The 25,527-nt window shown below is 36.6% G+C and overlaps 5 protein-coding genes across 5 annotated transcripts; 3 read left to right on the top strand and 2 right to left on the bottom strand.

Annotated features, from left to right (window-relative positions):
• Positions 1–1,284: 1,284 nt before the first annotated feature.
• Positions 1,285–8,111, bottom strand: LOC104883579 (uncharacterized). The gene is made up of 5 exons (XM_010668123.1): positions 8,085–8,111; positions 7,671–7,957; positions 7,392–7,494; positions 2,218–2,727; positions 1,285–1,563 (listed from the first exon to the last, which is right to left on the bottom strand). Exons 1-5 carry the CDS (start codon positions 8,109–8,111, stop codon positions 1,285–1,287), a joined length of 1,206 nt encoding a protein of 401 aa, XP_010666425.1.
• A 108-nt stretch (positions 8,112–8,219) lies between these two features.
• LOC104883580 (uncharacterized) lies at positions 8,220–11,980 on the top strand. Its single transcript, XM_057392936.1, has 2 exons — positions 8,220–8,459; positions 11,117–11,980. Exons 1-2 carry the CDS (start codon positions 8,220–8,222, stop codon positions 11,978–11,980), a joined length of 1,104 nt encoding a protein of 367 aa, XP_057248919.1.
• Positions 11,972–14,117, top strand: LOC104883581 (uncharacterized). The gene has a single exon (XM_019247408.3). The coding sequence runs from the start codon at positions 12,789–12,791 to the stop codon at positions 14,115–14,117; it is 1,329 nt and encodes a 442-aa protein (XP_019102953.3). The 5' UTR covers positions 11,972–12,788.
• Positions 14,118–20,365: 6,248 nt separating this feature from the next.
• LOC104883582 (uncharacterized) lies at positions 20,366–20,941 on the bottom strand. The gene has a single exon (XM_010668125.1). It carries the CDS (start codon positions 20,939–20,941, stop codon positions 20,366–20,368), a length of 576 nt encoding a protein of 191 aa, XP_010666427.1.
• A 2,538-nt stretch (positions 20,942–23,479) lies between these two features.
• Positions 23,480–24,957, top strand: LOC104883583 (uncharacterized). The gene is made up of 2 exons (XM_010668126.1): positions 23,480–23,668; positions 23,818–24,957. Exons 1-2 carry the CDS (start codon positions 23,480–23,482, stop codon positions 24,955–24,957), a joined length of 1,329 nt encoding a protein of 442 aa, XP_010666428.1.
• The last annotated feature ends 570 nt before the right edge of the window (positions 24,958–25,527 follow it).

Below are 25,527 nucleotides of genomic sequence, written 5' to 3'. Positions count from 1 at the left end.
GACTTTTTTAAATAAAAAATACGCGCGGCCCATTAGGGTTTTGTTCCTTCTCCTCAACCGTTTAAGTAACAAAAATTTTCTCTCTCTCTCATTTCCTCTCATCAGTCATTTAGGGCAAACTCTCTCTTCTCTCTCTCCTCTCTCTCTCCTCCTTCATTTCCGGCTCTCTCCTCCTTCATTTCTGGCTCTCTTCGCTGATTCTGTATACATACGCTTACCATAAATAAGCGAACGATTTAGCCCTTAGCGCCTCTCAACAACAAAGTCGTTTCTCTTCATCTCCTCTCTCTCCCATCCTCGTTCGCCGGCGTTCATTCGTCACCAACAACGTCGTTCGCCCCTTCGTCGCCCTTAACGTCTCGAGTTCGTTAGTTTGTTCGTCATTGGTTCGTTAGTTCTTCGCTCTGTCGCCGGTCGCCGTTGTACCCACCACCGTTTTTGCTCTCAGTCGGTCGCCGTCGTTCGTCTCCACCACCGTTTTTGCTCCCAGTCGGTCGCCGTCGACCGTCATTGGTTCGTCGAGTTCGTTCGCTGTCCGTACCAAGTGTCTCTAATGTTTAGGGTTTCAAGATCTAATCAATTTTCCTTTAATTTTTAATATTTTTTATTGATTCTATGTATATCTTGTATTCATTATTAATTCTATTTTCCTATCTTAGCTACCTTCTATATCTCATTTTTTTTTCTTTTTCGTTGTTTTAAATTTTTGCTTATTCCTTTAATTTTTTAATATTCTTTATTAATTCTATGTAAATTTTGTATTCTTTGTTAATTCCATTTTCCTATCTCAGAAGTATTATGTATCTCTATTTTTTTTTCTTTTTCTTTTTTTTAAATTTTTGCTTATTAGTTCTGTTTTATTTTTTATATATATTTTTGTAATTAGGGTTTGTTAAATATTATTTTTATTGAATATATAGTGATTTGGTTTAGTTACTTTTGTGGTATGGTACTTCAGTGCTGGTCTCTTGAAGGAATGATATTCTTTGAAATTTAATTGCAATATGCAAAAAAAATAATTGCAAAATAAAAAAAAAATTTTTTTTTGCACGTGTCAGGACCTATTGCTGCGGTTTCTAGCCAAAACCGCAGTAATACGTTGTATTTTTTTAATCAGAAACAAACATATTCTTGCGGTTTGGCCTAAAAAACCGCAGCAATATTGGTATATATTGCTACGGTTTAAAACCGCAGCAATATTATATATACCTATTGCTGCCCCCTTAATTGTTGCGTGCCCAAAACCGCAGCAATATGACACTTTTAAACCGCAGTAGGTAGGGTTTATTCTACTAGTGTTAAAAAGAGTAGACTCCAGTCTAGAGGTTGTATGATAGGGGAAGTGATCAATGCTTCCTTAATCCTCTCAAAAGATTCCACACAAGCATCAGTAATATCAAAAGTGGCATCCTTAACCAACAATTGAGTAAGGGGTTTCACAATTTTTGAAAAGTCTTTTATAAATTTGCAATAGAACCCCGCATGACCCAGAAAACTCCTCACTCCTTTGACATTCACAGGAGGAGGAACTTTCTCAATCGCCTTAATTTTTGCTCTGTCCACCTAGATGTCACATTCAGATATGAGGTGTCCATCATACTTCTCTGAAATGTGGCAGGGGTGTTTTACAAACCAAATGGCATTCTGCAATATGCAAAAGTGTCGTATAGGCAAGTGAACGTTGTCTTCTCCTTATCTGTTAGGTGAATGGAGATCTGAAAGAAACCTAAATATCCATCCAAATAACAGAAAAAGTTATGTTTTCCTAATCTTTATAACATCTGATCAATAAAAGGGAGATGGAAGTGATCTTTCAAAGTGGACGTGTTTAATCCGCAATAGTCAATACACATTTGCCAACCTATAACAGTACGAGTAGGAATTAGTTCATCCCTATCATTCTTAACAACAGTAGTTCCCCCTTTTTTAGGTACAACTTGAACCGAGCTCACCCACTTAAAATTTGAGATGGGGTAGATGATGCCCACATCAAGTAGTTTCATAATTTCCTTTTTCACGACCTCTTGTATATTAGGATTCAAACCGTCTTTGGGGTTATATGCAAGGGTAGTGATTTTCTTTCAAGTTTATTTTATGCATGCAAAAATCAGGACTAATATCCTTTATATCATCAATATTATACCCAATAGCCTTTTTGTGCATGCGAAACACTGAAAGAAGTTGTGAAAGTTGGCTATCTATGTGTTTACTACTGACAATCATAGGGCATTCCTCATCATCATCAAGATATGCATATTTGATGTGAGAAGGTAAAGGTTTAAGTTCTAACTTCTTTACCTGTGGTTCGAAAGTAGAGCAAATACTCTCCATTACCTTACAATCTGCTACCTTATCAATGTCAAGACCATCATTCAGATTGAAAATTGTCTCTAATAAATCATTTGACAGAAATTGTTGAAAACTAACTCCAGAATTCTCATCGAGTACATCAATCCTGCAACATGTGTGCTCAAGCATAGGAGACTGGATATCATTGGTTAGCTTAAAAGTAACAGTATCATCACCAACACTTAAACTCAGAGAGCTAGATTTTACATCAATAACAACACCTGAAGTACATAGAAAAGGTCTACCTAAAATAATGGGAATTTGACTATCTTCTTCCATATCAAGTACACCAAAATCTACATGAATGTAGAATTTTCCAACTCTAACAGGTACATCCTTTAGAATACCCAAAGGATATTTCACAGATCGATCTGCCATCTGCAAAGTAAGCTGGGTGCATATTAAAACTCCCAAGTCCAGTTTATTATAGATAGATAATAAAGGCATAATAGATACACTACCCACCTAAATCTCATAAAGCCTTATCTATAAACAAAGCACCCACATGACAAGGGATGAAAAAACTACCATGATCTTTTAGTTTTGATGGAATTTTATTTTGTAGAATATCATTGCATTCTTTAGTTAGAGCAACTCCATCTATGCCACCCAAATCTTTCTTTTTAGTAATCATATCTTTCAAAAACTTGGCATACACAAGTACTTGAGAAATTAAATTAGTGAAAGGAACTGTTACCTCAAGATTTTTGACCATATACATGAACTTACCAAGTTGTTGATCGACCTTTAATTTTTGCATCCTATGGGGGAAAGGTAATGGTGGAGTAGGAGAATCAGTAATTTTCTCCTTGTGTTTCTCTGCTTCGTCTACTTTCCCGTGCTCAATTTGAGTTTTTGAGCTATCCTCACCTTCATTTTCATCCACTACATCATTCTAAACTCGAGGTGGTGAATCATCAATAGGCATAAGTGGGGCATCATACTGTGTATATCTTCGAAGAGTGACGACATTATGTTGTGTGGAGGTCTCTGCTAGAAAGCATTTGCATGCTCCATCTGATTCGGGTCAGGTTGATTGTAGCAACAATCATGACCAAAGTGGCCTTGAACACCACGCACCTCACAGTAAGAAAAGGTAATAGGAGTCATGGAAGACATCATATTAATACTCATAGGAGGAGTATTAGACTGTGATGATTAAGTGAATCCATCTTCATGCTCAACTGGGCTACTTGTGAAGACAATAATGCATATGCATCAGCATCTAACTTTTTCTTTGTAATAGTCCTGGAGGAACTGTGATCATTTGCTGCTAAGTTGGCCTGAGAATTGTACCCTTCACCCACCTCTTTATCTAGGAAGACACCTCCTGCAGATGAATCAATCGTACTCTTGATATGGGGTCGTAGACCATTGTAAAATGCTTGGGTGATGAACTAGTTGTCAAGATTATGGTATGGGCATTCTCTCTATAGGTCCTTGAACCTACATGCTTCCTTCAGTGTTTCATCGGGTTCTTGTTGAAAGGTAGCAAGTTTATGTCTTATTTCTACAGTCTTGGTAGGACGATAATACTCTTTCAAAAATGCTTCAGAAATAGCACTCCATTCAGTTGTTATAACATCATTCAACCATTTTTAAGCTTTGTCTTTCAAAGAAAACTCAAATACCATGTCCTTCAACTAATCAGGAGTGACCCCTTGATGCTTAATGGTATAACCGAGTTATTGAAACGAATGTAAATGATTTATTGGGTCTTCAGATGGATGTCCGTCGAATTGGTTCTGTTGGATCATATTAATTAGGGCAGGTTTGATTTCAAAGTTGTTTGCTTGTATGTCAGGCATAGTAGGGCCTGTAAGAACATTGCCAGGAGAAGGTACTCCATAAGACTTCAATGACTTAGGAGGCATGATTGATTCAATTGGTTCTTCCGTGGAGTTTCCCTTATTAGTAGGCTTCTTATTCTTCTTTTATTTCTTCTTGAGTTGCTGGAGGGTTTTCTCAAGATCAGGATCATTTGGAACTGAAGTACCTGTTCTTTTAGACCTGGGCATAAAAGAAACAAATAAAAAAAAATGTAGTAAGATTGCCTCAATTGAAACTTGAAGTTCCAATGAGACAGAAGACATAGTTAAAATAATCAATCAAAAAGCTATAGAAACTAGTCGTCTCCCCGACAATGGCGCCAAAAACTTGATGGGTTTTAAATTATATACCGCAAGTGCATGGTGTTTCTTTAGTAGAAACTGGCAAATATGGATCGATCTACAAGAAGAGGAGTTCTATAGATTTATGCTCAATTATTTAACTATTTCAAGAGAGGAATTTGATTGAATAATTAATAACTACACTAGAATAATCTTGAACACAAAAGTATGAAAGTGCATTAAATAATTAAAAACCTAGGGCAATTGATCAGTCCACCATTCTTATACCAATATAATCACTACAATATAATTCAACAATACTTGGATTGAGGTTCAAATATATAGAGTATTTCATTCATCCTACTGTCGGGCATTAACAACTCTTAGATTAACATATGGCAGTACGGTCACACGGCATATTCAAAACTACCTATTGTAACAAGCCTCTAATGAATACAATCTTTCAATTCTAACTCCTATAAGCTAAACATAACCCATCATATTGCGCAATTACACGAACTAAACAAGCATAAAAAATCAATAGGAATTTTTCTGATTCAATCCAAATATTAAAGAACTTTAAACCATAAAAAAAAAGGTATAAACATGGCTTCCCTCTCTAAGCCCTAGAAAAGACTACTCAATCATGATAATAATAAACTCAATAAATATAATGGAAGTAGAAGATTTCATTAAATTAAACAAAGTAAAGAGGAATACGGAATTATTGAAGAATAATGAAAATAGAATCAATGATCTTTATAATCTTCAAAGGCAAGAGTTAATACCAAGCTAGAGAGAGAAAATTAAGTGTTTAAACCTAAAAATGCAGAAATTAAGATGGTCTTATCGAAAATACTAAAAATCTTTTTATAATTTTTACAAAATTGGCTAAAAAAGGCAAAAATAATCGTCCCGAAAAACCGCTCGGTTGGACGACGGTGATTGAAATCTACGACAAAAGGGGAAAATTCGCACAGCCAACCGGGCAACTCCACCCGGTCGGGTGCCTAAGCACTTTTCGCCTTTTGCTCATCCGGTTAGCCGGGCGAATTGAGCATGCTACGTGCTATTCCTTCGTGGCTCGCCTGGTCAGGCCAAACCGCCCGGTCGACCGGGTGAATAAGATTTATCGTTCTTTTCCTTGCAAATCTTGTTCAAATTACTCGTGCAATCTCTTTGATCTTCCATTCCGCAACTTAGATAAAGGCACTAAACGCCTAATCTGCACCAAAACATCTAACACAGGGAAACAACTCCAAAGACATCAAATAACATAGAAAATAAGCTCCAAAGAGCTCAAATTGACTATAAAAACTAAGGGAATTGGAGTAAATAATCGATATATAATAGACACATCAGTGACACCACCTCCAGAAGTCCAAGCATTATGTCTTACATCTTTGCACTTGCTGCACTTAACACTCATGTGCCTTTGACCGTTCTTAGCTTCATTTGGCCCTCTCTTCCTCTGTTTGATAGGTCTCTCAGCACCTCTCTTGATAGAAAGGGGGGTAATGACTGATAGATTGTATTATGGCCAATGGCTTAGGTCAAATGAGGGGTGAATTGCTTGTAAGCCTCACCCTTGAAGTAAGGGGACACAAAATCATAGGGCTTCAGCCTCTCATTAAACATCCCCCTCACTGCATGTTTGCATGGGATGCCACACCCTTGTCATTTACCACACTCACATGTCATACCTGTGAGCTTGCAAGGAAAGTAAACATGGCCATGTCTCACCTTAAATTCACCACCCATATAAGATGTTGCATAACAAAACCAGGATTCATCACCCTGAGTTTCTAACATCACCCTGGGATGCCCCAAGTCTCTTCATTGACCAATGCATTATAGCTAGAATGAAACATAAACATTGAATTAGTTCTTTGGTTCATGAATGAATGAAAACATAAAAAAAACAGCAAGAAGAGAAGAAAAAACAAACCTTCAAGTAAGGTAAGCACATGAAGATCTCTATAAGGATTGGTGCATGCATTGAAGCTCTCCACAAAGTTTGTTGTGTTATGGTCACAAGAAACTTTTAGGTCAAACACATGCTTGCTCTATTGTTCAGTGGTGGAATCCAAATACTCCACTACATCAACATCATAGGCTTATATTTTCTTAATAGCCTTGCTAAAATCATACTTGTATGCATTTGGTGCTGTCCAAAAGAGTTTGTGGAATGTTGTGCCAATATAGCTAGCATTCTTGTAATTCATGTATATATGTTGGCCACAAACTCTCCTTGTTGCCCTAGGGAAGACTGGATGCAGAGAGGCCTCAACACCATAACCAAGGAAATCAGTGTGTTAGCAAATCAGTTAAAATGTTAACATTGAAATATGTACAAAAGCAAAAGAGAAAAAAACTCACCCTCATCATGTCACTGATGAAGGTCCAATCATCTCTTGTACAACCTTCTTGTTGAAACACAATCTGAAGATTTCTGAAGAAGTAGGTCCAACTTTCAATGCTCTCAGTGTCCACAATTCCATAAGCAATCAAGAAGATCTCATTATTTCCATCAATCCCCAAGGCTGGCAGCAGAATACGTACCCTTGTAATATCTACTTAGGTGGGGCCCATCAATGCCTATAATAGGCCTACACCCTCTCAGAGATCCCCTAGACTATACAGCAAAAGAGAAGAAACATGTTACACACTTAGGGGCAACACTTGTAGTGTTCCCAGTCCAAGTCACAAGAGCATAAGAGCCAGGGTTTGTCTCTTTGGTGAACTCTGTATACCTTGGCAACAGTCCATAAGACTCCCCGAACCCCCATATATAAACTCCTTGTACAATAGCCTTGTTTTAACCCTTACCCTAAACCTCTCCAAAGCCAATTTCTATAGCCCCTCAACTGGTACATACGGGTTTGTAGATATGTGGTCAGCAAGGTGTTTATAGAGCCATACATAGCTCACCATAGGATTCTCCTCTAATCTCCCACATGCCTTATGGTTCCCCTTCAATGTCTTGATTGCCCAAATAATGTTATCAGCAATCACAGAGGCATGTATCCTCCAACTGCATCCATCGATAGAACAAGATGCAGTGAACCTCTTTTTGTCAGCCTTCTCTATTATTATTGCAAACCCCTCTTGGATGCAGTAATCCTGAAGCACTTCCAGAAACCGTGCTTTGGTTGGAAAAATCAACCACTCTTCTAGCTCGATAGACCTAAAGGTGGAATCAAACCAAACCTTCCATTTTGATACACTCTATTCAAGGTAGTACTACCATCAAGACAGTCCTCAAATGTCTTGTAAAGACAACAATCCTCAACTTCAATCTCATCCTCCTCAACTTCAATCTCATCCTCAACCACAAACTCACTCATCCAAAGATCATCATCATCATCAGTCTCTCCCTCACCCGGCTCACAGTAGGTCCCATCAGTGGAGTCATCACCCTCCAAATCACCAGACTCCTCATCCACTATCACTGGAACGTTCTTCTTCCTCCTTATACCATCTCCTCCAGTGCTCCTCTTTTTGGGTACATAGGTCCCAAGTTTCTTTGTTGTGCTCTTAGGCACCCTAAAGCCTTCAGGTGTGGTCCTAGGTGCTTTTTTTTTTTGGTTTTGAGCAAGTTTAAATATGATGTTCAGGACATACAAGTGTAGGTTGTGTATTTTCAGGCATTGGAGGTGCTTGTGGAGGATCCTGTGTGTATGAGACAGGTCTTTCAGTATGGTTTCTTATTCTGGGTCTCCTAGTTGGGGGTGGTTTTAACCCTTTTCTTTTTCTGGAATGGGGTACGTGACTGAGGTGGTGATGTTAGGTCTCTCAGAGGTGAATGAGGTGGTGTTGGTTGTGTTAGAGGTGAATGAGGTGGTGTTGGTTGTGTTAGAGGTGAATGAGGTGGTGGTGGTGTATAAGTTGCGGGTGGTGAATGAGGTGTTGGTGGTGTATAAGCTGTGGGTGGTGAATGAGGTGGTGTATGAGCTTTGGATGGAGAATGAGGTGGTGTATGTTGTTTGGTGGGTGAAGGTGTTGGTGGTGTAGGTTGTTTGGTAGGTGAATGTGGTGGTGTAGGCTGTTTGGTAGGTGAATGTGGTGGTGTAGGGTGTTTGGTAGGTGAAGTAGTGTTGAGTAGGTTATTTGCTAGGTGAGGCAGTGGGTTGAGAAGGACCTAGACAATACTCATCAGGCCCCTCAATTTCAAACACCTTCATGTACTCACATATTTTCACATCATCCACAAATAGTATGGGCACAGGAAACTCCTTGCCTCCTCATCTTCCCTCTCCTCTTTCACTTCTTTCCTTCTTCTCTCTTCCTGTGTTTGCCTCCTTTCTTCCTCTTCCTTCTCTTTTCGTAGAATCTCTTGAACTCTCCTTATATTCTACAGTTTTTCCTTCTCATATTGTTCTCTTAATTGAACATATGACCTAAATACTATCCCAAGGTTGTTTGTTTCCTCCACCCACATCTCAATGGTGTTTGTTCCCCTTCCGGAAGACCAAACCCTGCCCAAGTCCATAATACTCTCAATCTCCATTTTCCTATTACTCCTAGGATTATGGACAAGTAACCTAAATGCCTTAGGTAGATACACATCCTATTCAACTGACTCCTCCATTACATCCTCATACAACCCCATCAAGTGACACAAGTCCGTGTCTTCAACCCTCACATCAAAATCCTTATTGTTATAATACACAAGCAACCAAATAGAAGCCACCTTAACCAAATGAAGAACACCCCAACAAAATTCCAACATACATAAGCATAATACATTTGAATGAATGGAACAAAAATTCAAATTTTTTGCTATGATTAACTAAAGAAATTCTTCAATAAAAAACCCTACAAAGAAACCCCAAAACTGAGAAAACCCCAACCAGAAAAATTCCAAAAGTAGGAGCCTTGAAAATTTTCAACTTCAAACCAAGTTTCGCAACTCAGCAAATCCGCGTTATTTCCCTCCTCAACATGACCCAAGAAGAAATTTTGCTTCTGGAATGAACCTCTCACAATTGTGCACAAACTAGTGTGTATATTTCGCAAAATGGGTTAGAGATTTTACGTTTTGCCTGGATGCCTAAGCTCTAGTAAAACAGAGGGTTAAAGAAGAGAGGAATGAGTTGGCGTACGTGGTTTTTTTTTGTTAACTGTTAATACTCCAACCTCCAACATAACCACAATGACGCCCAAATGTAATGGTAAACTTGTAATAAAACACTAACGGCAAGTTAACGTCTGTTAACCAAAAGGGCAATAAATGCTATTGTATAGTTTGTGAGGGGTATATGGTGAATTTGGAAAGTTGAAAGGGTATATGGTGTAAAAAAAAATTATCAAGGGTATATGGTGAAACGAAAAATTCATCTTATCTCTAGTTAATAATAACACCGTAACACCTTGGATTGTTTTTGCAGCTATATAAAAAATTGATTCTATTATATTTTATGCTAAAAAATCAGAGAAATGACAAAACAAGAATTTAAATTTAAGATTTTTTAATGTAACAAATCATATAAGTTAAAAACAACATTGTAGGATAAAGCTGAGAAATCAAAGCAGCACAAGTAAACAACAAGAAGCATGAAGGTAGTGAATCACATACCTTTAGGAGGGGACAATCTGGGACGCTTGTCTGTAACAGGCCACCCTATTTTTACTTAAACATAGTTGTGTTTTGTTTTAGGTTTGTCATGTCATTTAGAGCACTCCCAATGGTGACATAACTCATCACCAAAATCAGCAAATTTGGGCTGAACAAAAAAAGCATGCTTCCCAATGGTGAGAGAAAACCCATCACCAAATGACATATTTTGTCATCCATCACCATGTGAGCAAACCCATCAACAAATGAGCCGTGTGAAAGGAAGGAAAAATAAGCTTAGTCACACACAGCCAGCCAGTGGCAAGCTGCCACGTGGCTGCTGCTGTGCTCTTTTTGGGAAATTTCGTGGAAATTTCCACGGAATTTCCCAGAAAATTCGTATTTCAAAAAAAAAAAAAAAATACCAAAATTCATATTTTTTCCCCTCTATAAAATGATACCCATATTGATAATTTCAGAACAAAAAAAAAAAACACTTCTCCTCCTCACCTTTCTCTCTCTAAAAATATTTATACATCATTTTTCTCTATAATTTTTTACCTTCTCCTCCTCACCTAAAAAGAGGAAAAAAAAACATATTTTCTAATAAATATATTTACCTTGTTTTACTAAAAAAAAATCTTTAATCCTCCTCTCTCTAAATAAAATTACCAAAGTTCACAATTGTGTTGTTGTTGTTTTTTATTATTATTTTATATTATTATTAGTAATATTGTATTTTTCGTTATTATTAGTATTATTAGTATTATTAGTAATATCACTTGGTGTTATTATTATTATTATTATTATTATTATTATTATTATTATTATTATTATTATTATTATTATTATTATTATTATTATTATTATTATTATTATTATTATTATTATTATTATTATTATTATTATTATTATTATTGTTGTTGTTGTTGTTATTATTAACCCGAAAGACATTAGTCATGGATCCTAACAATCCTAACTTTCAAGGGAACGAAAATAATTTAAATTTTGATCCAGAATTTGCTTCTCATCCCAATTTTCAAGTGTTGATGCAAATGATGAGGGCAATTCCTTCAAATTTTCAACATAATTCTAGTAGCTAAATCCTACACCTTCCTTTCACCAAGATATATCCCAAAATTTCAATGAGAGTCAGAGCTATCATACCTCAGTACAAGATTCATACGCTGATAATAATTCTACACAACCATATTTTGGAGTTGTTGGGGGTCAAGGTAGCAGTAATGAAGTGTTGCGTGAGGAAGATGATGATGTAGAAGAAACACATCCAACGACGATAGAGCCGATCTTAACTCCGCCAGTGGTGGTGAGATCCAAAAAGAAGAAGACTCCCAATGCCACTACAAAAGCAGCTGCAGCAAACATGAGTTGGTCGGTAAGAGAGGAGGAGGCTGTTATTTCTTGCTACATGGAACATTGCACTGATGCTACTATTGGAACAAACCAAACAGGAGCAGAACTCTGGAGGAAAGTTTTTGCATCTTATGAATTGGCTAGACAATCACGACCTCATGAATTACCGGAAAGAACTCCTAATTCTATAAGGAGTCGTTGGTCCCGGATGGCTAAAGATGTGCTGAAGTGGGTTGGGTACCTCGAGGAAGTGGCAAGGGTCAAAAAGAGTGGCCAGGTTGATGATGATGTTAGGCGCGAAGCACATATTATGTGGAGACGTCATGAAAATTGCAATTTCATCTACGAGAAAGCATTTGAGAGCCTGTTCCTTTACCCAAAATGGAAAACTAGGATTCGGAGGTACCTCCCAAAGAGTCTAAGGGACGAGGAAACCAACATTACCCAAGAATCTGACCCGGATAGTAGCGGAAGCGGCAAAAGGGTAAGGCTTGATGAGGATGATGAAGTTGCTGTAGACGATGATTCTACTGGTGGTAGGGCCTTTATGTCTGGGGTATTGTTCGACCGGTGGGGTGAAACAAGCTAAAGCAAAGAAGTTCAAAGGGAAAGCCACCTCATCATGCTCTGAGGAAGTTGCTATGAGTTTGGGTGAGAATCTCAAATTACATGCTGAAATGAGAGGTGTAGATATTAACTTACAAAAGGAGAAGTTAGAGTTCGAAAAGGCTAGAGAAAGGCGTAGGGCTGAGCAGTTGGAATTAGAGAAGCAACATATCAAAGCTCAAAATCTGAAAATAAAATGGGATATGCTACAGACGTTGCTTGCAAGATCTAACCTTAGTCAACAGGAAGAGGCTTTCAAGAACAAGTTGATGCAAGAAATTTATGGAAATCAGGACGATTAATGGACAAGTTAGTTTGTCATTTTAATTATGTAAAATTGTTGCCAATTACCGTTGTAATTGGTTCTTATTGTTTTTGTTTATTGTTTTTGTTTGTTTTTGTTATTGGTTATCACTTGCTCATGTACCTTTATATTAAAGCTATTGTGGTTGTATTATGTAATTTCGATATTATGTAATGTAAAATGTGTTTGTGGTGAGACTCTCATGCATTTATTTTGCATTTAAAAGTAATAATGATTCTCAATATCCTGAAAAGACTAGTCAAAAATAACAGTCATAATGTCACTGACTTTATGAGACACAAAGTATAGACTTGTCTATTCATACTTTAAATTATGAATTGTACAAACATGCAGAATTCACATGGATACAGTGTTGGGAAAATTTGTGGACATCATTTGCTTGGAAAGCTCTATAACTACCATGACTTCGAAACAAGACCATCACACCTTACTCACATAAAATACATATACATCAAACACCATCAACATGTCTTATCGTCTCTTTAACAGATCCTCTTCCTCTGAATCTAATGATGATGATGAGAAGAGAAGACAACAATTTGAAGAAGTAGACGCCATGATCGACAATTATATGGTAACTGAATTCGCTAATTTTGTGATGCCAACTCCTGAAAGGCCACCCCGACGACGTCGTAGGGTGGTCGACGAAAATGGAGATGTTGTTATCAGGGTCCGAAGAGGGCATGAAGAAGGTCATCAACGCCTATACAATGACTACTTTGCTGAACATCCTGTGTACAACAGTCGAATATTTCGTCGTAGATTTCGCATGCAAAAGCACTTGTTTTTGCGAATAAAGAATGCTGTAGAGGAGAACGACACGTGGTTTGAGCTACGAAGGGATGCAAAGGGGGAACTAGGCTTGTCACCACTTCAGAAATGTACGGCAGCATTGAGGATGTTAGCCTACGGGATGGCGGCTGATCAAGTAGATGAATATCTACGTATGGGCGAAACCACTGCAAGAACATCCCTCATAAGATTCTCAGAAGGGGTTATCAAAATTTTCGGTGAGGAGTACCTAAGGAGACCGACCGAATCTGATTTGCAGAGACTCCTTCAAAATGGTGAGCGACGTGGGTTCCCTGGTATGATCGGAAGCATTGACTGCATGCATTGGGAGTGGAAAAACTGTCCAGCAGCATGGAAAGCGCAATACCAAGGCCGAAGTGGTAAAGCAACCCTTGCACTTGAAGCCGTTGCGTCACAAGATCTTTGGATTTGGCACGCCTTCTTTGGCATCCCTGGTTCGTGTAACGACCTAAATATTCTACATCGTTCCGATGTTTTTGATGATGTCATGCAAGGCCGAGCGCCACCGGTTAATTTCACGGTTAATGGTCATCAATACAACATGGGCTACTACCTCACTGATGGCATATATCCACAATGGGCTGCTTTCATTCAAGGTATTACTCTTCCACAAACCGACAAGCATAGACTATTTGCGCAACATCAAGCGGCAGCTCGTAAAGACGTTGAGCGCGCATTCGGAGTCTTGCAATCTCGATTCGCAATTGTACGACATCCCTCTCTCGTATGGGACGAGGACGCAATGCATATTATCATGAAGGCTTGCATCATCATGCACAACGTGATAGTCGAAGATGAACGACACAATTTCTTAATTATACTGATCCATCCGAGTTCATCGCTGATCGCCCGCAGCAAAGAGCTAGTACAAGCGCCACTTCAGAAGAAGATGAGCCTTTCGTGTACAATGTCGAACGTCCGTTTGACATGGAGCTCTACTTCACAAAAAGGGAAGCGGTGCGTGACAAACATGTTCACCTAGCTCTAAAATCAGATTTGATTGAAAATATTTGGAAATGCTATGGACGTAGGGGTTGTTAGTTGTGCTTTAATCAGATTTGCCTCTAGTTGTGCTTTCATTTCTGCGTGTGTAATCATCTTTTGATTGTTGTTAATGGATTGATGTTGCGTTTTCGATTACTAGTAATTAATCATCGACTAATGAAAGTAATTATCCGATAATAATAATTTTTCTGGACTTAATACGCGATAATTATAATTACATTATCGTAAGTAATTATTATTTTACCCGCCATGCGATAATAATAATTAATTTTTTGTAATTAATTATTATTTTACTAATAACCCAATAATGATAATTAATTTTGGTAATTAATTATTATAATTTTAAGTAATCATAAGATGATTCATTTTTATTTTTAATATGTAAATTATATTATTTATTGAAGTAGGAAAGAGAAATAGGAGAGAGAAAGTTGAGGTGGGGTAGTGAAAAGTAGGAGAGATAAAGTGGAGTTTGATGGTTTTTTTTGTTCATGAGTGGGGTGGAGGTGATACATTTGATCATGAAATGATCAAAACATGAGTAAGTAGGAAAATTTGGTGATGAAACCCATCACCATTGGGAGTGCTCTTAGAGATGCAGAGAATACTTGTTTTTTAAAAGGACAAAAATAGACTAAATAAGGACTTCTTATTTATATGCAGTGGTGAATTGGGCCACTCCAACTAAGCTCATTATTGCACTTTGCAATTTAGTGAAGTGACATTACACAGCCCGTCACGTGACTGTGTTGTGTTGAGTGTCCAAACTGCCAACAAATGCTCAGTTGATTTCGTTTTATGTAATATCCAACATTCACATTGGTATTTGATATGTTAATTATTACCTGTCCATTTTAGTTTCAATTTCTAAATTACGAAACTGAAATTAGCTTGTATGGAGGACAAAATATTAGCCAATATATTATTTCCTTAATCTTACTCCTTACCTTAATAACATATTTAGCTGATATATTATTTCTAGCATGCACATTGAAAAACTAACATATATGGCAACTAGGGAAAAAATAACGCATTTAAGAAAAAAAATCACTAAAAACATAGCCTACAGATAACTGCTTTATTTAAACAAAATGTTTTAGAAAAAAAGTCCAATTATTGTCCATGTTATCATCATCTAAATATTTTTATAAACAAATAATATAATAAATCCCTAATTTAATAGGGAATATAAAACTTCTTATTTTACATGTTAGTGATTGCAACACCCCTAGGTGTTTAGGAGCCCACTAGTATATATTGTCCTGTTTGGACACTAACCCACAAGGATATGCTTTGGTGCAGGAGCGAAATCTGACCCAAAAGGCCTCTATTAGGTTGAGGTGTTAACCCCCATATAAAGAAGGCTTCGTTCTCCTCAACTTCCGATGTGGGATAGCCAAGATGTTAGGCACCTTCTCCCCTTATTTAAGGAGTTTGCGTCCCTGTAGACACTATAGGACACCCGAATGGACCCTGACTCAAATAACATCTGTAACACCCGTAGGTGTTCAGGAGCCCACTAGTAGATATTGTCCTCTTTAAGCACTAGCCCATAAGGACTTGCTTTGGTGCTGGACATAAATACTACCCAAAAGGCCTCTACTAGGTTGAGGTGTCAACCTCCATGTAAAGAAGGTTTCATTCTCTTCAATTTTCGATGTGGGATAGCCAAAGTGGTATAAGCTTTTAAGGTCTTGAAAAGATAAAAGTTGAACATTAAAATTGATGGGTAGGCATAACATGGGGATATAGAGTTTCACCTTTGAATTATAAATTGGTGTTGTTAAGTTTAATTTTTTTTTTTCTTTTTGACGATTTGTATAGATGCATCTTACTAGTGACACAAAAAGGTGTATGTGTGTGTGTGTGTGTGTGTGTGTGTGTGTGTGTATATATATATATTAGTTTGGAAAGATGAAGGGTGTAAATATGTTGCGGTGACAAGCTCTGTATAAGATTAGGAAGGCTCTCATCGACATTATGGGTAACTTCCTTACCTGGGAGCTATAATCATCTTGGGTATTCTATATCTTGAAATCAAGTACACTTTAAAAGTTTTGAAATAAATATTTGAAGTCATAGTGGTGAATCTACTACAAATCTTGGACCATGTCTAATTATCATATGTTAGTATTACTTTTATGATGTTGTTCTTATAATATCTCAATTATTCTTGCTTTGATATGATTGTTGTTGGAAGTAGAGGAAAACGTTTTGTTATTTTCTATGTATGGGATAAGCAAGAAAGTCATGTTGCGTTAACTAGCAAAATAGTAGTATTATGTGTATTATTTTTTTTACCTCTCGAGAATACCCAGGCCAATATGATTATATGGCAATTGACGAGTTAGAGAATATTATTGAGGCAGACTACCCGGAGTTTGAAGTCTCCAGTAATTGTAGACATATATAGTTTTGTTTTGGCCATAAAGCGGCTTAGTTGTCTTAAGAATATTTTGATACACTCAAATGTTCTAGTAGTTATTATGTATAATGCCCAATATTAGGCCATGATATATGAAATATGTGATTGCTATGTTTTGAACTAGTTATACTTACTTGTTTATGGAATTAATTGGTAGTTACACAACTATATTATGAATGTTAGTTGAGATTTGTCCTCAAACACTCGTAGTTCTAGCAAACTGAAAAGAAGGAGAAAGAGTATGAGTTATATGGGTAAAAGGCTAGCATATATAATTGAAAACATTGAGCAGGTGATAGCTAATCAAGCAACCAAGCATAGTGAGACCGATAGTTTTGGTGAGGTCTTTAAGAGAGTAGCAGAAGTCAAACCTCCGACTTACCATGGGAAAGAGGACCCAGGTAGCTCAGAAAACTGGATCTGAGAATTCACTAAGCTTTTTGATGCCATGGGGTGTCCTAGAAACCTTAGAATTATTAGAGAGATGAGGCAGACCTCTGATGGAAACAAAGGGAAGATGATCTTTTAGTGGATCCGGACTTAAGGTAAAACGATTTATTTTAAAGATGGCTTGAGGACTAAGTTTTACCCTGCGTACTTAAGGAAGCAAAAGGCTATGGAGTTCACCAATATGAGTATGGGGACCATGTCTGTTAATGAGTATTATAGCAAATTTTTGGAGTTAACAAAGTTCGCACCTGAGATAGTACCATATGAGACTTTGAAGGCCCAAAGGTTTGAGAAAGGGTTAAAGGAAGAGAGCGTGAAGGGACCTCCTCCGGGAAAAGAGGAAGTATAACAGCAATGGGAATCAATAATGTGGAGATAAGAAGCCTAAGCCCAATGGTGGTGTAACATACCAAACCCCTAGTAATCTCAATCAACATAGTTTAATTACAACGGAAGCGTCATCAAGATAAGATTTGGACTATTACCATGACATTCTTAATTTATAAGAAAGAGAATATCGAAATACTTCAAAACACACTTCAATACGTTACTTAATACTTACAAAGTTGTTCTTATAGCAACTCCTAGATTACATACACCAAAACGTGACTAAAGTTCAGTAGTATATCACTTGCTTAACTATGTAAATATATGTATATAGAAGTCATTACAAAATTTACATTATGAAAAGTTATTACAAAAGTAAACACCTTCATCATACATCATCGTACCAACCTGCATCAAAATCAGACTCTGCCACCCACCAAGTGACATGCTACAGAAATGACAAAACAATCAGCAAAGCTGAGTACACACTATAAAATACAAAACACAAGTTTAGCTGTATTTTGAAAACTAACACATAGTTATAATAACAAATAGTCACATTCAACTCAGTTATTACAGTTTCATGAAATTAAATCGTTTGGCATAAACTCGAATGGAGAGGGGTACCATGCTGTACCAGCTGTCTCCAAACTGTTCAGGGTCATCACCCTACCTTTTACTGTTCTGCTTGCAACACTTAAACCGAACATGTCCTATAACGCCAGGAATTCGCCCTTCCTGGAAGACAACCATTAGGAACTCTACACACCCTAACTCGGTTACATGTTCACATCTCACTATCATATTTGTAATTTAAGATATTTCATGATTCATACTTCAATCCTCAATAACCAGAATTCTTATCAACTCATCGTTAATACTCAGAATTCTTATGAACTCTTTTCAATTACCCTTACTTTGATAGTTGATAAAAATTAGGATTTTCTTACTTGAATCTAGTTTTTAATGTAATAAGTTTAATTGAACTTAACCAATTATGTCTTACATACTTAAATAACATTTAAACATGCGTTTTATCGAGAGATTACTTATTAGCCATTACTACACAAGTCCGTGTACTAAACACATTCCATTTAGAAGCATATTCGTAATGACTTAGTGTATAAGTGTTGTTTAGGTCAAATACAACATCTCCAATGAACCTTAGCATGCTATATCCATGTTATATACTCAATATACACATAATAAGATACACATCATTAGTAAATTCATTTCATAAACATGCTTTACACTAGAAAGAAATAATCAACTAACTCTAGGTATAAAAATCTCTAGGTTAAAACCAAATTAAGTGTGTACCTTCACTAAAGATACTTAACTCAACGAAACTTCTTAATCCAATTGAATATGTACTCATACAGGATCCCTTAATGTATAAAATGCTAAATATTAGTTTAAACAAGCTTTTAGATATGAAAAACTAAGCTTAAACACACGAGGTGTAATCTGTTGAACTAACAACAACTTATGTGATCTTTGAGCAAGGTTTTCTATATGATTTTAAGGTTTAAAGAATGAAACCAAAGCTTGAACTACTTTTTATGGATGTCTAGATGAGATATATTTATAAAAAAGTGGGTGTCCAAGAGGAAGAAACAAGAGAAGAGAGACGAAAACCCAGAACAAGCTTTTATAGTATGTTCTGGCGGTACCTAGGAAGGAGGGAAATGGGTTCTGGGCAAAGTCGATTTTTGGGTATCTCTGGGAGTTTCTTACTTGAGGTGTTAGCTTTAGGTGTGGGCTTGCATGCATACAAAGGGTTTTGAGAGATTGACAATTAAGTAGCTGCTAAGTAGCTTTCTTTGATCATAGGTCTGAGCTGTAATTTCAACTGGCCAGTTTTTTTTACTATGTAAGCAATTTACCCTATTGAGCCACATTAGTCTTGGGCATAAATGACCATTTTAACCTTAAGACCTCCGAAGCATGTCATATATCAAGTTTGGTTAGATTATGAGCTTGGATTCAACTTTGAAAGGCTATGTAACTTGAAGTTCATCGTTACCCGATAAAACAATCTCTATATGATTTTTACAATCTTAATGTTTAAGGCTCTCAAGGGCTTTCTAACTTATCTATTGGTTTTCAAAGCCTTTTTAACCAATAAGAATGGTAGATCTTACCCACTTTTGTCCTCCTATGGTGTTGGAGAGTATTTTAATCTACTTTAAGCACTAAAACCAAATGAAACTTAGCATAACTGACAGTTCCAAGTAACGATCTTCCATCTAGAACCTTAGAATCCTATAATCCTATATGAATTAATCATATAACTCATGTAAAACATATAAGTTAACTAATTAAACACAATATAATAAGAAATACTTAGTTAGACTACTCTCTAGTTACTTTAATATAATCTCATGCTTTAACACATAATCAGGCTTTAGAGTTAGGTTTTCTTAGGGCTATTACATTCTACCCCTCTTAAAAGAAGTTTCGCCTTCGAAACTTGAAATATTTCCCATAAAAATACAGAATTTAACTTGTGGTCTCTTTTATTCTTAGAATACACTAGTATATCATCAATAAAGACCACTACGAATTGATCTAAATAAGCCTTAATATATCTCTGCATTAAATCCATAAATGCGGACTGGGTATTCGTTAGCCCAAAAGGCATTATCACAAACTCGTAATAACTATATCTTGTTATAAACGCCGTTTTAGGAATATCTTCATCATCAATCCTTATTTGATGGTATCCTGATCTCAAATCTATCTTCGAGAAAACCACGGCAGGGGCTCCCCATGGAGATACACTTTGTCTAATGTACCCTTTCTGTAACAACTCCTCTAATTGTTTCTTTAATTATTTTTTTGGTAAAAATGTAAGAAATATTATTACCAAATAGCAATTAAACACCAGCTACAAACAAGCAGATAACCAACACAACAAAAACACCCCCAACAAAACCCAACCCCTACATCAAACAACCAAAATCCTAAGAGTTACCAAACCAGCTAAAGCAGACTCATTACATCAACCAGCAATAACATTGTTATCTAGCTAGCTCAGCTAACCAAAGTTGATCACTGTCCTTCCAGTTATGACTAAGCTTACTCTTCACTCTAATACATATATCAAGTTGAATTTTCTTGACGACTACAACAAGTCTCCAGACTGAAGCTTCCCAAAGAGCATTATTTCTAGCTCTCCAAATATGATACACAGTAGCAGCTAAACAAGCATAAGCTACTTGTTGTTGTACTTTGCTTCTAAACTTTCTCCTCCACTTCCTCCAGTGATGGTAAATACTTTCTTGAGCAGACATTCTCAAGTGAAGCCAATTCATAATGCCCTTGCATACTTCTTGACTGAAATGGCATTGAAAGAATAAGTGAGCACAAGAGTCTTGCCCCTGCTGACATAGGAGGCATGAAGCATCTTGACAGATTCCAGCTTGCTGCAGCTTTTCTCTTGTTCTAAGCCTGCCCAGCATAGCTAGCCATGCTATAAATGAGTGTTTAGGGATATTGATTGGATTCCAGACCCAATGCTTCCACCTTACAGTGTCTTGATCTCCCCTGAGCCAATTGTAGCCTTGCTTCACTGTGTATTCTCTGCTGCCATCCATCCAGAGATTATAGGTCAAGTTTGAGCACAATAGGCCTTAAGGAAAGATTCAGCTTATGGATCTTCCGAGTTGGAAATGGGATTGTATATCAATGGATTTTGTGTCTGCATTACCAGGGACTAAGGCTGGAAATGATACAATTTAGGTAGTGGTAGATCGTTTAACTAAATCCGCAACTTTCATACCTATGAAGAGTACTTGGTCAATGGATCAATTGGCTAAAGTATTTGTGAAGTGGGGGGTGAAATATCATGGTGTGCCTAAGGATATTGTTTCAGATCGTGATTCACGGTTCGTATCCAGCTTTTGGCAGAGTTTGCAGAAGGCTTTGGGAACTAATTTGTAATTAGTAATGTTTTTCATTCAGGTACATATGGGCAATAGAACAAACAATTCAAACTTTAGAAGATATGTTAAGATCTTGTGTTTTGGAGTATTAGAGTTCGTGGGAGGATTTCTTGGATTTGGTAGGATTTTCCTACAACAACAGTCATCATGCAAGTATTGGTATGGCTGTGTTTGAGGTTTTATATAGTCGGAAGTGTATAAGTCCAGTCTGTTGGAATAATATCAGTGAAACTGTGGTAATTAGACCTGAGTTAGTCAAAGAAACGGTGAAGCAAGTGAAAGTGATTATGGAAAAGATCAAGGCAGCTCAAGATCGGCAGAAGAGTGATGCTGATTTGAAGCAGATGGATGAAGCAGATGGATGAAAGTAGTAATTTCACTTGGTTTTAAATTTTTTTGGCGCCAAAATTGGATTGTTAAGCTTTTGGTTTATAAATCCTAATAAAAAAAAATTCAAAAATACCAAAAAAATAATAATTTAGGGCCTTATTTTTTGACGGGATTTCATAGTTAGTAGAGGAGTTTTGTTTTCCATAAACTTCCAAAATTATTATGGAGGTTCGAAATCTTGGTTTAATATTCTAATTTATGGTGAAGGTTACGAACTATTTAATTTTAGAAATTAATTATTACCTATTCTACTCCTATAAATACCCCATACATGAAGCCATCTTTTCCATACAAAAACTTTGAAGAATCCATACTCTCTTACTTCAAGGTTCTTCTTTCTCTTCTTATCTATTCTAGATTTATATTTCTTATTGAAGTTCCAATTTTCTTTGGTTTAAGAAAAATATTTTCATATTTCTTATTCAAAAATATTAAGCTCATGACAGGTCATTCATGTTGAAATTCATGATTAAGTTCATGTGATAAATTACTTATTGGTTGGTTGTGAGAAAGCTTAAGCATAAGAATAAGCGAAGATACTACTATACTCTTTGTGCATGATCAAAGTATGTTATGTAGTTTGATCTTTTGAAATGTGGTTTTATGTGGTAAAGTTGTATATTGATTTAATGGTTGGATTGGTTTAGAAATTTAATTTTAAATGGTTACAATATTTTATTATTCACTCTTGGAAGTGAAAAGAAGTAATGATTTTATCAATCATTTTTATAGAAAAGTTTGGTTATCCTTTTTGGAAAATTAAATTGTTTTTACAATGAAGGGTTTGATTGGTTTTCATGAACTTTGACTATTCAAAAAGTTGTTTACATATGATAAAAGCAGATTTATTCATGACTTACAAGTCATATTATTATTATTATTACCGCTTGATTAACATCAAAAAGGGTTTATTCATGATTTACACATCATATTATTATTATTATTACCACTTGATTAACATCAAGAAGGGTTCATGCTTCAAAGTCCACTTGCTGGCAATTATTTTTACCGCTTGATATAGATCCATGATGGGATGACTAGCTTGGGAGGTTCGCGCACTTAGGAAAAGGAAGGGGTAATAAGACGAGTAATTGTTTTTAAGATTTTTTTTAATCCAAGTTATTTGGAAAGAGTTTGCTCTCAAAGGTTATTCCTCAATTATTATTAAAGTGCTGGAAAAAGTTTATTCTTAAAATGCTATTCTTGAATTATTAATGATGGAGTTTTTGAAAATATAAATTGTTACGAACCAACAAATCTGTTACTTATCTAGTATATTTTGTACTCAGTTTTATACTGACGCGTATTTTCTTTTTCCTATTTAGCTTTGCCCTGTTTACCTTTTAGTAAGCAGTTTTGTAGGTGATCTTTGGATGTGCACGGGAGCATACTAGGAAGGGGATCTTCACCTAGATTAGGGTGTTTCACTACTACAAAAAAGGGCAAAGATAACTGTTAAATAAGGCTTTACATAACAGTTTTGAGGTGTTATCCAAGTCAATGTAATGTAAAGTAAACATAACACATGACGAAATTGTTATGTTTGCCAGAGAAAACATAACAATCATTTATAATATACGTGATGCCCCTCGATAACACATTTTGTAAATAAGTGTTATGTTTGCTATTTATATGACAAATTGAAAAAAGGAAAATTTAACACTAATCTTGAATAACTGTTATATTTTCCTATAATAAATATATATCTCTTTTGTGTATGGACTGAATGACAGGAAGGGTAGAGAAAGTCTATGAAAGGACTTAGTGTCTCTGGATATAAGGGATGAGCCTTGGATAATCATGGGTGACTTTAATGCCCTTATGAGTACTGAAGATAGGATAGGGCTTCCTGTCAGGGAAAGGGAAATTGCAGAAATGAAGGAGTGTATGGACAGATGTAGAATGATGGAAGTAAAGGCTTGTGGACAATTTTTTACTTGGAATAATAAGCAAGAGGACATGAGTAGGGTCTTTTGTAAACTGGATAGGGTAATGGGAAATGATGCATGGCTCACAGATTAGCCTCTTTCAGAAGTCACAATATATATCCAGAAGGGGAATATGACCATTGTCCATTGATCACTAGATCCTTTCTGGATCAGGGCAAGAAAAAGCCTTTTAGGTTTTTTAATATGTAGTGCTTGGCTGAGGATTTTGCCACTATTGTAAGTAATGTGTGGCAGCAACAAGTTCAAGGGACTAAAATATTCCAAGTGGTTAGCAAATTGATGTTATTGAAGAAAGAGTTCAAGATTCTGAACAAGACTCAGTATGGTGATGTTTCAGTTCAAGATGCACTGACTTATAACACTATGATTGAAGCACGGAAAGTTTTGCATAATCATCCAGAAGATATGAGGTTGAGAAGACAAGAAAAGGAGGCCAGGGAAGCTTATCATGTGGCTCATAGAAACTATACTAGTTTCTTAAGTAAAAAAGCCAAGGTGAGATGGCTTACAGAAGGTGATGACAACACAAAACACTTCCATCAGAGTATCAAACTTAGACGTGTACATAATAGAATCAACACAATAAGAAAAGAAGATGGATCCTGGGCTAACACTTCTGATGAAGTTTTAGAAGCTTTTGTGGAATACTACCAATCCTTGTTGGGTAGTAGGAATGCAGTGAAGAAAATTGAACCAACCATTATAGCAAAAGGCAGTGTGTTGTCTACTCAGCAGCAAATGGAGCTCACCTTGAATTTTACAAATGAAGAAATTAAAAATGCCCTCTTTTCAATACCTGATGATAAGGCTCCTGGTATGGATGGTTACTCTAGCTGTTTTTTCAAGAAAAGCTCGGAGTACATAGGTCAAGACATTATAGAGGCTGTGAAGGACTTCTTCAGATCTGGCAAGATCTTGAAAGAGATTAATGTGACTGCCATCACCTTAATTCCTAAAATCAAATGTCCAGCAGCAGTGGGGGATTTTAGACCCATTGCTTGTTGTTCAGTGCTGTATAAAACAATCACTAAGTTGATCTGCACAAAGCTGAGCAGAGTCCTCCCTGAGGTAATCTCTCCTAACCAAGGGGCTTTTAATAATGGCAAAAGTATAATCAGCAACATTCTTCTTTGTCAAGATCTGGTTAAGAGATTTGGCAATAGGAGGAACCAAGTAAAAGGGCTCATGATGAAGGTAGACTTGAAGAAAGCATATGACTCCATAGAGTGGGTGTTTGTAAAAGAACTATTATTAGAGGCTATGAAGTTTCCTACTCACTTCATTCAGTGCATAATGGAGTGTATCTCTACTCCAAATTCACTCTCTTAATCAATGGGAGTACTGAAGGGTATTTTGAAGCAAAAAGAGGGCTAAGGCAAGGGGACCCTATGTCCCCTTTGCTGTTTGTTCTATGTATGGACTTTTGACATATGTTGGAGAGCTGCAGGAGTTTAAGTTTTTCACTGGTTGCTCAGCAATGAAGATGAATCATCTATGTTTGGCAGATGATTTGCTTCTTTTTTGTAAGGGAGAAGGCAAATCAGCTTATCTACTCCTCCAAGGCATTAAGTTGTTTACTGAATCATCTGGATTGCAAGCAAATAAAAGCAAATCAGCTTTGTGCAGCACAACCATAGCAGAAGATGAGATGATGAGAATCTCACAATTTTCTGCTTTTGTGAGGGAAAGTCTGCCTTTCAGATATCTAGGGGTACCCATAAGCTCCAAGAAGATCAAAGCAGCAGATTGTGAAGCTTTGATTGAAAAAATGACACAAAGAATTAGAATGTGGAGCTCTAGGAAGCTGTCTTTTGCTGGCAGAGCTCAATTGGTCAACTCAGTTCTCATGAGCATCCATAGTTATTGAGCTCAAATATTTGTTTTGCTTGGGATTGTTTT

The sequence above is a fragment of the Beta vulgaris genome, chromosome 2, assembly GCF_026745355.1.
Source record: "Beta vulgaris subsp. vulgaris cultivar EL10 chromosome 2, EL10.2, whole genome shotgun sequence".
In the NCBI taxonomy this organism is placed as follows: Eukaryota; Viridiplantae; Streptophyta; class Magnoliopsida; order Caryophyllales; family Amaranthaceae; genus Beta; species Beta vulgaris.
Note: the sequence above shows the minus strand (reverse complement) of the source record. Positions and strands in the feature narration are given on the sequence as shown.

What these genes read in the sequence shown, in the direction of transcription:
- LOC104883579 (XM_010668123.1), bottom strand. Translation starts at nt 8,111, where the DNA reads ATGCCTGAAAATACACAACCTACACTT. An exon ending in AAAATACACAACCTACACTT is followed by an intron (nt 7,958 to 8,084) that starts GTATGTCCTGAA and finishes GTACCCAAAAAG; the next exon opens with AGGAGCACTGGAGGAGATGG. An exon ending in AGAGTGTATCAAAATGGAAG is followed by an intron (nt 7,495 to 7,670) that starts GTTTGGTTTGAT and finishes CGATGGATGCAG; the next exon opens with TTGGAGGATACATGCCTCTG.
- LOC104883582 (XM_010668125.1), bottom strand. Translation starts at nt 20,941, where the DNA reads ATGGATGGCAGCAGAGAATACACAGTGAAGCAAGGCTACAATTGGCTC.
- LOC104883583 (XM_010668126.1), top strand. Translation starts at nt 23,480, where the DNA reads ATGGGTGACTTTAATGCCCTTATGAGTACTGAAGATAGGATAGGGCTT. An exon ending in TCTTTTGTAAACTGGATAGG is followed by an intron (nt 23,669 to 23,817) that starts GTAATGGGAAAT and finishes TTTAATATGTAG; the next exon opens with TGCTTGGCTGAGGATTTTGC.
- LOC104883581 (XM_019247408.3), top strand. Translation starts at nt 12,789, where the DNA reads ATGTCTTATCGTCTCTTTAACAGATCCTCTTCCTCTGAATCTAATGAT.
- LOC104883580 (XM_057392936.1), top strand. Translation starts at nt 8,220, where the DNA reads ATGGGGTACGTGACTGAGGTGGTGATGTTAGGTCTCTCAGAGGTGAAT. An exon ending in ATGTTGTTTGGTGGGTGAAG is followed by an intron (nt 8,460 to 11,116) that starts GTGTTGGTGGTG and finishes TAATTCTAGTAG; the next exon opens with CTAAATCCTACACCTTCCTT.